The following is a 13,039-nucleotide window of genomic DNA, read 5'->3' on the forward strand; positions in this document are numbered from 1 at the left end:
CCATTGTTCCAGTGATGGAATGTGACTGATGGAATTTGGACTCTTGCAATAACTGTTATTCCAGCGAGGATCTCACGAGAAATGTCATTCCAAAAGTCATGTTTTTGAATTCATGTTTTCTCTTTCTTCTGTTTTCTAAAACTTTGTAAACAAGCAAAGCAGTGGGTCACCCCTCTGAGTCTGGTCTGCTTGAGGTTTCTTCTTCAGTATCATCAGAGGGAGTTTTTCCTGACCACTGTTGCCTGTGTGCTTGCTCTAACGTTAGACCTTAATTGTGTGAAGCGCCTTGAGGGAGCTTTGTCATGATTTAAAATGTAATATAACATGTAATAAATTGAAAAAATGGCAACGGAAGGGTAAATCCTGCTAAACCTTGCCATTTTGTTGATTTTCAAATCCAATATTGCAGTGCCATGAGTACTGCACCATGTATTTTCAAATGTCATGCAACTCTATGTATGGTATGCGACCTATAATAGTGGTTTCATTGCAGTTTTGCAAAATATTGCTTTTTGAAATTGCTTGAAAAACCATTTTATGCGAGTGTAAAAACATTTTTGCGATACCTGAGTTTTTTTTTCCTTCTTACACGTATTTCCATTAAATGTATGTTGAAATCGCTACTTCAAATTGCACATTTTGGGGTCTATGGGACAAAAATGTTGATAATCTGTCCAGTATTGATTTAGAATGCTGAGACTGTAACAGCTGTGCAATGTAAAGTTGGGGGGGGAGCAAGAGAACAACATTACAATAAACTGGTTCTTGTCTTCTCTTTCCTGTTCTAAGCAGAAGAACGAACCGTGGCATTGTGGGAAGGGCAGAAGGCTGACGTAGCTGAAATAGCTGCCTGTATAAATAGTACTTTTAAAGAGATTCTTTACATTTACTGAGATAAATCTGCACACGTTCACCTCCACAGTGATCTTCGCTACGCTACAAGACACATCTAATAATATTTTTACCATTACAGTGGCAACAGCAAGCAGCTTATTGTGAGGTTTTTAACTTGCCACCTAGCCTTACATTGTATAGCTTTTAGCCTTTTTTGGTGTTAGCGTTCAAAATCAATACTGGAGTGATTATCATCATTTTTATCCAGAGGGAAAAGTTGAACCTTAAAATATCTTTAACTAGGGTTAAAGTTGAAAAATTATGGAGTTCCTCTTTAAATAACCCCATTGTCAGATTTCAGTAAGCGGTCAGCAAAGCTAATTTATTTAAAAGAAACTTAACAGAATACAAACACCGACAGATGATCTCACAGCTTATGTTGATGTAATGTGGAAGAAAAATGTTTATGAATGGAATAAAAAAAATCAAATAGCAAAATCAAGACTATACAACCAAACGTAGAAAGCAGCCCTCCCAGAATACACTTTCTATATCCTTACTTGATCCCCTTTGGCTCCCTTGGGTCCTTGTTGGCCACGTGGTCCAGGATGCCCCTGAAATGATTAGTTATATTACTGAAAGTACACAAAAAGCCAACCTGTGTCAGGGAGAATTACAGCATAGACACTCACAGGCTGTCCAGGAGCACCAGATCTGCCTCTCTCTCCATCCACACCAACTAAACCCTGAAACACAATCACAAAAATATTAATTCAATGAAACACACTCATTTTAGTTAAATTTGTGACTTAAGATACTCACGATATACCCCGGATCTCCTGATTCCCCTCTTTCTCCACGGTCACCTGGACGTCCCTGGCAAACAAACAAACAAACAAACAAAAAAAAAAAACAAAACGAAAAGAAATACACGTATGAAACGAAGCTTAACATTTAGTCTTTATATCATATTTAAAAAGTGCCAAATATAAGTTAGGTTGGACGTACTATGTCACCTGGAGGACCAACAGGCCCCTCCACTTTGGAATCATCTCCATGCTCACCCTGTAGAAGGAGATCGCAATGGAAAATCAGCCTGACGTTTTCATTAAAGGTGAAATTTCAAATTGATGTGGACTTTAAATATATATTGATATTTAACTAACTTTCAAAAAGGTCACCTAAAGACAAATAAAGCATTCATCCACACCTTCGAAATGTAATGTTATTACAAATCACAGACAAGTAGAAGATGCTGGGATTTCTACAAAACCATTCTTCAGCAAGAAAAAAAGGAAAAAGAACTTCCAGTTCTAATATAATTAATAATCTATTCATGTTTGAGAACCAGGAAAATATTTCCTCCAAGTAGATGTTTGGATGTATAGTCTTGATTGTGGTGTCAAATTCTTCCAAATGTCATCTTGTTCCTTCAGCTGCTCCAGTTAGGGATTGTGAGACCATCTCATCCTATCATTTGTATCTTCCTCTATCACACCATCTGTCTTCACGTTCTTCCTTCAGCACATCCATAAACTGCATCCACTGCCTTTTGTCTCTTCCTGGCAGCTCCCTCCTTGCCATCCTTCTCCTGACATCCTATCTCAACACATGCCCAAACTGACTGCTCTCTTATGTTCACCTCTTCACCATACTCTTCATTACTTTGAACAGCTGACTTCAGGTATTTAAATGGACCAACTTTCCACCTCTTCTCCTTACAACCGCACAATTATGTGCACTTCTGTCTCATTCACACATGTACTCCGTCTTGCTCCTACTGACTTTTATTTCCCTTCTGTCAGGTGCATACCTTCACCTCATCCTGCTCCTTGCTTTCATTACAGATTACAATGGGATCCGCACACATCATACAGACATCACTGGAGCTTACTGTTTCATCTTGTCCAATCAGCCTGTCCGTCTCTGCTGTAAACAAGCTGATCCTTGATGCAGTCCCACCTCCACCTCCACCTTGTAGCTGTCTATCTTTTCTACCGCACAGCTCACTGCTGCCACACTGTCCTTATACAGATCCTGCACCACCCTCACATACCTCTCTGGCAATGCAGACTTCCTCAAACAAAACCACAGCTCCTCTCTCAAAAGCCTGTCATATGTTTGATCTAAATCTTATACTCCATCCAAGCTTGTCTATACTTCTTCAGAACTATAAAAACACACAAATATTTTGTCTGTAGTACTAGGGAGGGGTGTTATTTCCAAAAAATTTGGAAATACATAAATGTTTGCATGGAATATGGAAATATACACAGAATAAACCATAGCAGGATAAATTTAGGGTCATTTGGTTCCAAAAACTCATATGGACGGAGCGTTTAAAAATTTCAAGTAACGCGTGTGCGTATATGTGTTGTTGACGTAGAAAACCACTCTGTGGCTTATAATTAGTTCATTGTGGCCATGTCATTCTTTACAGGTGATGATTATACTCAATTGATGTTCCTGAAATAAAAACTACATAGATTTTTGTAACATACGAGGTCTGTTAGAAAAGTATCCGACCTTTTTATTTTTTTCAAAAACCTAATGGATTTGAATCATGGGTGCTTGCATGAGCCGACCATGAACCTTCATGCACATGCGTGATTTTTTTCACGCCTGTCGGTTGCGTCATTTGCTTGTAAGCAGCCTTTGTGTGAGGATGGGTGGAGTCTCTCATCGTTTTTTCTTTGCAAGGAAATGGCGGAACGACTGCAGCAGTGCGACTGCATCAAATTTTGCCAGAAACTGGGCGACAGCCAGGTGGAAACCATTCGGATTATTCAGACGGCTTTCGGTGACGATGCTATGGGCATCACACAGATTAAGGAGCGGTACAACCGGTTTAAAGCCGTCCGCACAACGGTGGAGAGCGAGCCGCGCTCCGGTCGGCCATCAACATGCAGAAATGACTGGATCATTTCCAAAGTGAACGCTGTGGTGATGTGGGACCGTCGTGTGACTATCTGAGAAACTGTGGAAGAGGAGGACATCAGCACTTTTTCGGCACATTCCACTGTGACAGAAGATTTTGCCATGAAAAGAGTTGCAACAAAATTCATCGGCACAAAGCTGATGGCGCAGCAAAAGTGCCACCATGTTGAAGTCTCAGAGGACATGTTGTGACATGCCCAGCTCTTCCACCATTTGGAAGATTCAGACGGCTTTCTGTGGCTTTTCAGTCGTGTGACTATCCGAGAAATTGTGGACGAGCTGGGCATTTCTGCATGTTGATAGCTGCCCGGAACGCGGCACGTTCTCCACCGTTGTGCGGACGTCTTTAAACCAGTTGTACCGCTCCTTAATCTGTGTGATGCCCATAGCATCGTCACGAAAGCCGTCTGAATAATCTGAATGGTTTCCACCTGGCTGTCGCCCAGTTTCTGGCATAATTTGATGCAGTCGCTCTGCTCCAGTCGTTCCATCTTTTTCCTTGCAAAGAAAAAACAACGAGAGACTCCATCCATCCTCACACAAAGGCTGCTTACAAGCAAATGACGCAATCGACAGGCGTGAAAAAAATCACGCATGCGCACAAAGGTTCAAGGTCAGCTCATGCAAGCACACGTGATTCAAATCCATCAGGTTTTTGAAAAAAATAAAAAGGTCCGATACTTTTCTAACAGACCTCATATGTACTGAAATTAGGTTTTTTTTGTCAATTACTCTTAAAAAACACCAGATAGGCTTATTGTTACTATAGAAGTTAAATATAAACTTGGGGTCAAGCAACATTTGGAGCCAAATTTCAAGTCTCTAGGTGCAGCGGTTCTCAAGATATGACATTTTCGTAGATATCTTTGGCGATTTTTGAACCCGATATCTTCACTGGCTCCATCCATATGGGTTTTTGGAAGCAAATGACCCAAAATTTATCCTGCTATGGTTTATTCTGTGTATATTTCCATATTCCATGCAAACATTTATAGATTTCCAAATTTTCTGAAATAACACCCCTCTCTAGTACTACTCTTTCTCATCTTACAGATTCCTCTCCTCTCAGCTTACTTTCCGTAACCCTATCCCACAACTTTATACAGTGGTTGGTCTTAAAAAAGCCACTGCTGGTCTTTTTTGGTTAAAAAAGTGCCAAACACTTCTCTTTCTCCCTTTCCAAACTGTTATTAACTATCTGCTTAAAAACTCCACTGTCATCTCTGTTAATTTCTGGACACCTCAAATCTTTCACACAGTCATCTTGGTGTATGTAACCCAATGAAAATCTGACAATGTGAATAAAAACAGAAATAATCTTTTTTTGTGTTATTTTTAAATAAATTTATATGAAAATAAAGCACATTCTAATTGATGTAATAACTTTTTGTATGGTGTACGTAAACCTATGTCCATAACTATAAAAAAAAGCCTCACAATATCAAACAGTATGGAAGTATAGTGTAGTTTATATATATATATATATATATTTCTGAGATGGTCTGACTTTAAATGAGAAACAATGACAGTTACATGTAAAGTGAACGAGGTGTACCTTTTCACCTTTTGGTCCTGGAGACCCTATGGGGCCTTGCGGTCCCAGATGACCCTGAATAATAATGACATAAGAAATAACACTGTGAACTGAATAATTTCACAAATTAATCACCATTACAGAGTTGTTTATACGTTTTCTATATATCGTACAGTGACACTTTGAATGAAATCAAACTATAGATAATAAGATAATCTCACCTCATAACCTGCAAGACCAGGTTCTCCTTGTTGTCCCATTCGACCAGGAGCACCCTATCAGAACATGAGTGTCATCAGCCACACTACTGGTAATTTAGAAAATTAGATCACATTTAAACTTATATAAGGTGTTTATGGTTAGTTTCTACACTATTTACCACATGGCCAATGGTTCCTCTTGATCCTTTTGGCCCAATGAAACCTGGCGGACCTGTCTTCCCCATTTGACCAGTCTCTCCAAGATGACCCTGCTGACCTTTGGCACCCTAAATATACACAAATGATGTATGAATTCTCTTGTTTGTGACACAAAACATGTGAATATTTATTATTATTGAGACTTTAGACTGCATATTTAAGAAGCAATGAAACAAATGAGACTTTCATCTTTTTATTTGGTTGAATTTAGCTTTAAACTTTGATTTATTCCTGCTAACATGCTTTTTTATTAATGAATGTGCTCTATATTTCTTTCTACTTGATTACTTTCTGCTAATATATTTTTATTAATGAATGTGCTCTATTTCTTTCTACTTGAATACTTTCTGCTAATATATTTTTTTATTTATGAATATGCTCTATACTTGTTTTTACTTGATTACTTTCTGATGCTTTTTATTAATAAATGTGCTCTATATTTCTTTCTACTTGATTACTTTCTGCCAATATACTTTTATGAATGAATGTGCTCTATATTTCTTTCTACTTGAATACTTTCTGCCAATATACTTTTATGAATGAATGTGCTCTATATTTCTTTCTACTTGATTACTTTCTGCCAATATACTTTTATGAATGAATGTGCTCTATATTTCTTTCTACTTGAATACTTTCTGCTAATATACTTTTTATTAATGAATGTGCTCTATATTTCTTTCTACTTGAATACTTTCTGCTAATATATTTTTTTATTTATGAATATGCTCTATATTTCTTTCTACTTGATTACTTTCTGCTAATATACTTTTTATTAATAAATGTGCTCTATATTTCTTTCTACTTGACTACCTTCTGCTAATATACTTTTTTATGAATGATTATGCTCTATATTTCTTTCTACTTGATTACTTTCTGCTAATACCCTGTTTTATTAATGAATGTGCCCTATACTTGTTTTTACTTGATTACTTTCTGATGCTTTTTATTAATAAATGTGCTCTATATTTCTTTGTACTTGATTACTTTCTGCTAATATACTTTTTATTAATGAATGTGCTCTATATTTCTTTCTACTTGATTACTTTCTGCTAATATACTTTTTATGAATGATTGTGCACTATATTTTTCTACTTGATTACTTTCTGCTAATATACTTTTTATGAATGAATGTGCTCTATATTTCTTTCTACTAGAATACTTTCTGCTAATATACTTTTTATTAATGAATATGCTCTATATTTCTTTCTACTTGATTACTTTCTGCTAATATACTTTTTATGAATGATTGTGCACTATATTTTTCTACTTGATTACTTTCTGCTAATATACTTTTTATGAATGAATGTGCTCTATATTTCTTTCTACTAGAATACTTTCTGCTAATATACTTTTTATTAATGAATGTGCTCTATATTTCTTTCTACTTGAATACTTTCTGCTAATATACTTTTTATTAATGAATGTGCCCTATACTTGTTTTTACTTGATTACTTTCTGATGCTTTTTATTAATAAATGTGCTCTATATTTCTTTCTACTTGATTACTTTCTGCTAATATCCTGTTTTATGAATGAATGTGCCCTATACTTGTTTTTACTTGATTACTTTCTGAGGCTTTTTATTAATAAATGTGCTCTATATTTCTTTCTAGTTCATTACTTTCTGCAAATATAATTTCTATTAATAAATGTGCTCTATATTTCTTTCTACTTGATTACTTTCTGCTAATATACTTTTTATTAATGAATGTGCTCTATATTTCTTTCTACTTGAATACTTTCTGCTAATACACTTTTTATTTATGAATATGCTCTATATTTCTTTCTACATGATTACTTTCTGCTAATATACTTTTTATTAATGAATGTGCTCTATATTTCTTTCTACTTGATTACTTTCTGCTAATATACTTTTTATTAATGAATGTGCTCTATATTTCTTTCTACTTGAATACTTTCTGCTAATATACTTTTTATGAATGATTGTGCTCTATATTTGTTTCTACTTGAATACTTTCTGCTAATATATTTTTTATTTATGAATATGCTCTATATTTCTTTCTACTTGATTACTTTCTGCTAATATACTTTTTATTAATGAATGTGCTCTATATTTCTTTCTACTTGAATACTTTCTGCTAATACACTTTTTATTTATGAATATGCTCTATATTTCTTTCTACACGATTACTTTCTGCTAATATACTTTTTATTAATGCATGTGCTCTATATTTCTTTCTACTTGAATACTTTCTGCTAATATACTTTTTATGAATGATTGTGCTCTATATTTGTTTCTACTTGAATACTTTCTGCTAATATATTTTTTATTTATGAATATGCTCTATATTTCTTTCTACATGATTACTTTCTGCTAATATACTTTTTTATTAATGAATGTGCTCTATATTTCTTTCTACTTGAATACTTTCTGCTAATATATTTTTATTTATGAATATGCTCTATATTTCTTTCTACTTGATTACTTTCTGCCAATATACTTTTTATTAATGAATGTGCTCTATATTTCTTTCTACTTGAATACTTTCTGCTAATATATTTTTTTATTTATGAATATGCTCTATATTTCTTTCTGCTAATATACTTTTTATTAATAAATATGCTCTATATTTCTTTCTACTTGATTACTTTCTGCTAATATACTTTTTATGAATGATTGTGCTCTATATTTCTTTCTACTTGAATACTTTCTGCTAATATATTTTTTTATTTATGAATATGCTCTATATTTCTTTCTACATGATTACTTTCTGCTAATATACTTTTTATTAATGAATGTGCTCTATATTTTTTTCTACTTGAATACTTTCTGCTAATATATTTTTTATTTATGAATATGCTCTATATTTCTTTCTACTTGATTACTTTCTGCCAATATACTTTTTATGAATGAATGTGCTCTATATTTCTTTCTACTTGAATACTTTATGCTAATATACTTTTTATTAATGAATGTGCTCTATATTTCTTTCTACTTGAATACTTTCTGCTAATATACTTTTTATTAATGCATGTGCTCTATATTTCTTTCTACTTGAATACTTTCTGCTAATATACTTTTTATTAATGCATGTGCTCTATATTTCTTTCTACATGATTACTTTCTGCTAATATACTTTTTATTAATGAATGTGCTCTATATTTCTTTCTACTTGAATACTTTCGGCTAATATATTTTTTTTATTTATGAATATGCTCTATATTTCTTTCTACTTGATTACTTTCTGCTAATATACTTTTTATTAATAAATGTGCTCTATATTTCTTTCTACTTGATTACTTTCTGCTAATATACTTTTTATTAATGAATGTGCTTTATATTTCTTTCTACTTGACTACTTTCTGCTAATATACTTTTTATGAATGATTATGCTCTATATTTCTTTCTACTTGATTACTTTCTGCTAATATCCTGTTTTATTAATGAATGTGCCCTATACTTGTTTTTACTTGATTACTTTCTGATGATTTTTATTAATAAATGTGCTCTATATTTCTTTCTAGTTCATTACTTTCTGCTAATATACTTTTTATTAATGAATGTGCTCTATATTTCTTTCTACTTGATTACTTTCTGCTAAAATACTTTTTATGTATGAATATGCTCTATATTTCTTTCTACTTGATTACTTTCTGCGAATATACTTTTTTATTAATAAATGTGCTCTATATTTCTTTCTACTTGAATACTTTCTTCTAATACACTTTTTATTAATAAATGTGCTCTATATTTCTTTCTACTTGATTACTTTCTTCTAATACACTTTTTATTAATGAATGTGCTCTATATTTCTTTCTACTTGATTACTTTCTTCTAATACACTTTTTATTAATAAATGTGCTCTATATTTCTTTCTACTTGATTACTTTCTTCTAATACACTTTTTATTAATGAATGTGCTCTATATTTCTTTCTACTTGATTACTTTCTTCTAATACACTTTTTATTAATAAATGTGCTCTATATTTCTTTCTACTTGATTACTTTCTTCTAATGCACTTTTTATTAATAAATGTGCTCTATATTTCTTTCTACTTGATTACTTTCTGCTAATATACTTTTTATTAATAAATGTGCTCTATATTTCTTTCTACTTGATTACTTTCTGCTAATATACTTTTTATTAATGAATGTGCTTTATATTTCTTTCTACTTGACTACTTTCTGCTAATATACTTTTTATGAATGATTATGCTCTATATTTCTTTCTACTTGATTACTTTCTGCTAATATCCTGTTTTATTAATGAATGTGCCCTATACTTGTTTTTACTTGATTACTTTCTGATGATTTTTATTAATAAATGTGCTCTATATTTCTTTCTAGTTCATTACTTTCTGCTAATATACTTTTTATTAATGAATGTGCTCTATATTTCTTTCTACTTGATTACTTTCTGCTAAAATACTTTTTATGTATGAATATGCTCTATATTTCTTTCTACTTGATTACTTTCTGCGAATATACTTTTTTATTAATAAATGTGCTCTATATTTCTTTCTACTTGAATACTTTCTTCTAATACACTTTTTATTAATAAATGTGCTCTATATTTCTTTCTACTTGATTACTTTCTTCTAATACACTTTTTATTAATGCATGTGCTCTATATTTCTTTCTACTTGATTACTTTCTTCTAATACACTTTTATTAATAAATGTGCTCTATATTTCTTTCTACTTGATTACTTTCTTCTAATACACTTTTTATTAATAAATGTGCTATATATTTCTTTCTACTTGAATACTTTCTTCTAATACACTTTTTATTAATGAATGTGCTCTATATTTCTTTCTACTTGATTACTTTCTTCTAATGCACTTTTTATTAATAAATGTGCTCTATATTTATTTCTACTTGATTACTTTCTTCTAATACACTTTTTATTAATGAATGTGCTCTATATTTCTTTCTACTTGAAAACTTTCTTCTAATACACTTTATTAATGAATGTGCTCTATATTTCTTTCTACTTGAAAACTTTCTTCTAATACACTTTATTAATGAATGTGCTCTATATTTCTTTCTACTTGATTACTTTCTTCTAATACACTTTTTATTAATGCATGTGCTCTATATTTCTTTCTACTTGATTACTTTCTTCTAATACACTTTTTATTAATAAATGTGCTCTATATTTCTTTCTACTTGATTACTTTCTTCTAATACACTTTTTATTAATAAATGTGCTATATATTTCTTTCTACTTGAATACTTTCTTCTAATACACTTTTTATTAATGAATGTGCTCTATATTTCTTTCTACTTGATTACTTTCTTCTAATGCACTTTTTATTAATAAATGTGCTCTATATTTATTTCTACTTGATTACTTTCTTCTAATACACTTTTTATTAATGAATGTGCTCTATATTTCTTTCTACTTGAAAACTTTCTTCTAATACACTTTATTAATGAATGTGCTCTATATTTCTTTCTACTTGAAAACTTTCTTCTAATACACTTTATTAATGAATGTGCTCTATATTTCTTTCTACTTGATTACTTTCTTCTAATACACTTTTTATTAATGAATGTGCTCTATATTTCTTTCTACTTGATTACTTTCTTCTAATACACTTTTTATTAATGAATGTGCTCTATATTTCTTTGTACTTGATTACTTTCTGCTAATATATTTTTTTATTTCTGAATGTGCTCTATATTTCTTTCTACTTGATTACTCCATAAAATTTTAAGTTTGTTTTCACTGTAAATGTTATCCTGACATCGATGTGTGAGTGTGTCTGTGTGAATGTGAGGCATAATTGTAAAGCGCTTTGAGCATCTGATGCAGATGGAAAACGCTATATACGAAGGTAGGCTGAAAAGTTCTAAGGCTCCCCATGAAGGAGTAATGCATTAACTGCATTATAGTGAGCCTTAGAACTTTTCAGCCTACCCTCGTAAATGCAGTCCATTTATTTACCATTCATCTTTTTTAATTTGTTGGGCAATATATACGAGGTCTATTAGAAAAGTATCCGACCTTATTAATTTTTTCAAAAACCATATGGATTTGAATCACGTGTGATTACATCAGACATGCTTGAACCCTCGTGGGCATGCGAGAGTTTTTTACGCCTGTCGGTTACGTCATTCGCCTGTGGGCAGTCTTTGAGTGAGGAGTCGCCCACCCTCTCGTTGTTTTTTCGTTGTTTAGGAATGGCTCAGAGACTGCTGCTTTGTTTGATCAAAATTTTTTCAAAACTGTAAGGCACAACTGAGTGGACACCATTCGATAAATTCAGCTGGTTTTCCGTAAAAATTTTAACGGTTGATGAGAGATTTTGGTCTGGTAGTGTCGCCGTAAGGACGGCCCACGGTGCCTGCCGGCGATCTGCGCTGCGAGGCGGCAGCGTCTCGCCGTTTCAAGTTGAAAACTTCCACATTTCAGGCTCTGTTGACCCAGTAAGTCGTCAGAGAACAGAGAACTTTCAGAAGAAGTCGGCATGAGGAGTTTATTCGGACATTCCATTGTTAACGGACATTTTGTAATGAAAGAACGTGCGGGCAGAGTCGCATGTCGGGCCGGACCCGACCACGGGGGGTCGCGACAGGAAAAACACCTCCGTTGGAAACCTTAACGGGCAAGTTGGAACATGCCCAAGCTGTTAAACAATTTCTCAGTTACTCACTTTTTGAAAGCCATCAAAAGCCTTCTGAATTTTACAAATGGTTTTCAACACGGAGGTGTTTTTCCTGTCGTGGCGCACACAGATTCGCCGAGTCGTCACGGAAACGTCTCAGCGAATTTGCACACACGTCTATCATTAAAAAATGTCCTTAAACAGTGGAATGTCCGCATAAAGTCCTCATGCCGGCCTCTTCTGAATCTTCTCTGTTCTCTCACGACGTCCTGGGTGAATTAAGCCTTAAATTAGGATGTTTTCAGGTCGAAACAGGCTGACGACGTCGCCTGGAAGCGCTGCACGACGTCCCGCTCCGTGGGAAGTCCTTACACCGACAGAAACACCCCATAATCTCTCATCAGCCGTTAAACTTTTCATCGAAAACCATCTTAATTTCTCGAATAGTGTCCACTCGGATATTCCTCACAGGTCCAGAAAGATTTTTGATAAAGCAACGCGCGCCATCTCGAGCAGCGTGTGAAACAAAGGAATTCAGCCGAGAGGGCGGGACCACATCTCACTCAAGGCCTGCCCACAGGGAAATGACGTCACTGACACGTGTGAAAAAACTCACGCATGCGCACGAGGGTTCAAGCATGATTGGTGTAATCGCACGTCATTCAAATCCATATAGTTTTTTTAAAAATAAAAAGGTAGGATACTTTTCTGATAGACCTCGTATATATATACAGTGAACAGTA

General features: G+C 33.5%; 1 protein-coding gene across 1 annotated transcript in view; it reads right to left on the bottom strand.

The window, feature by feature from the left end:
* Positions 1-13,039, bottom strand: part of col27a1a (collagen, type XXVII, alpha 1a) — a 176,848-nt gene that overhangs the window by 19,414 nt on the left and 144,395 nt on the right. Inside the window, exons 39-45 of the mRNA XM_034191963.1 lie at positions 5,685-5,792; positions 5,527-5,580; positions 5,327-5,380; positions 1,843-1,899; positions 1,657-1,710; positions 1,527-1,580; positions 1,395-1,448 (exon numbers count right to left, since the gene is read on the bottom strand). Coding sequence (XP_034047854.1) covers positions 1,395-1,448; positions 1,527-1,580; positions 1,657-1,710; positions 1,843-1,899; positions 5,327-5,380; positions 5,527-5,580; positions 5,685-5,792 — 435 coding nt within the window. The remainder of the gene's footprint in view (positions 1-1,394; positions 1,449-1,526; positions 1,581-1,656; positions 1,711-1,842; positions 1,900-5,326; positions 5,381-5,526; positions 5,581-5,684; positions 5,793-13,039) is intronic.

The sequence above is a fragment of the Thalassophryne amazonica genome, chromosome 17 (genome assembly GCF_902500255.1).
Source record: "Thalassophryne amazonica chromosome 17, fThaAma1.1, whole genome shotgun sequence".
NCBI lineage: Eukaryota > Metazoa > Chordata > Actinopteri > Batrachoidiformes > Batrachoididae > Thalassophryne > Thalassophryne amazonica.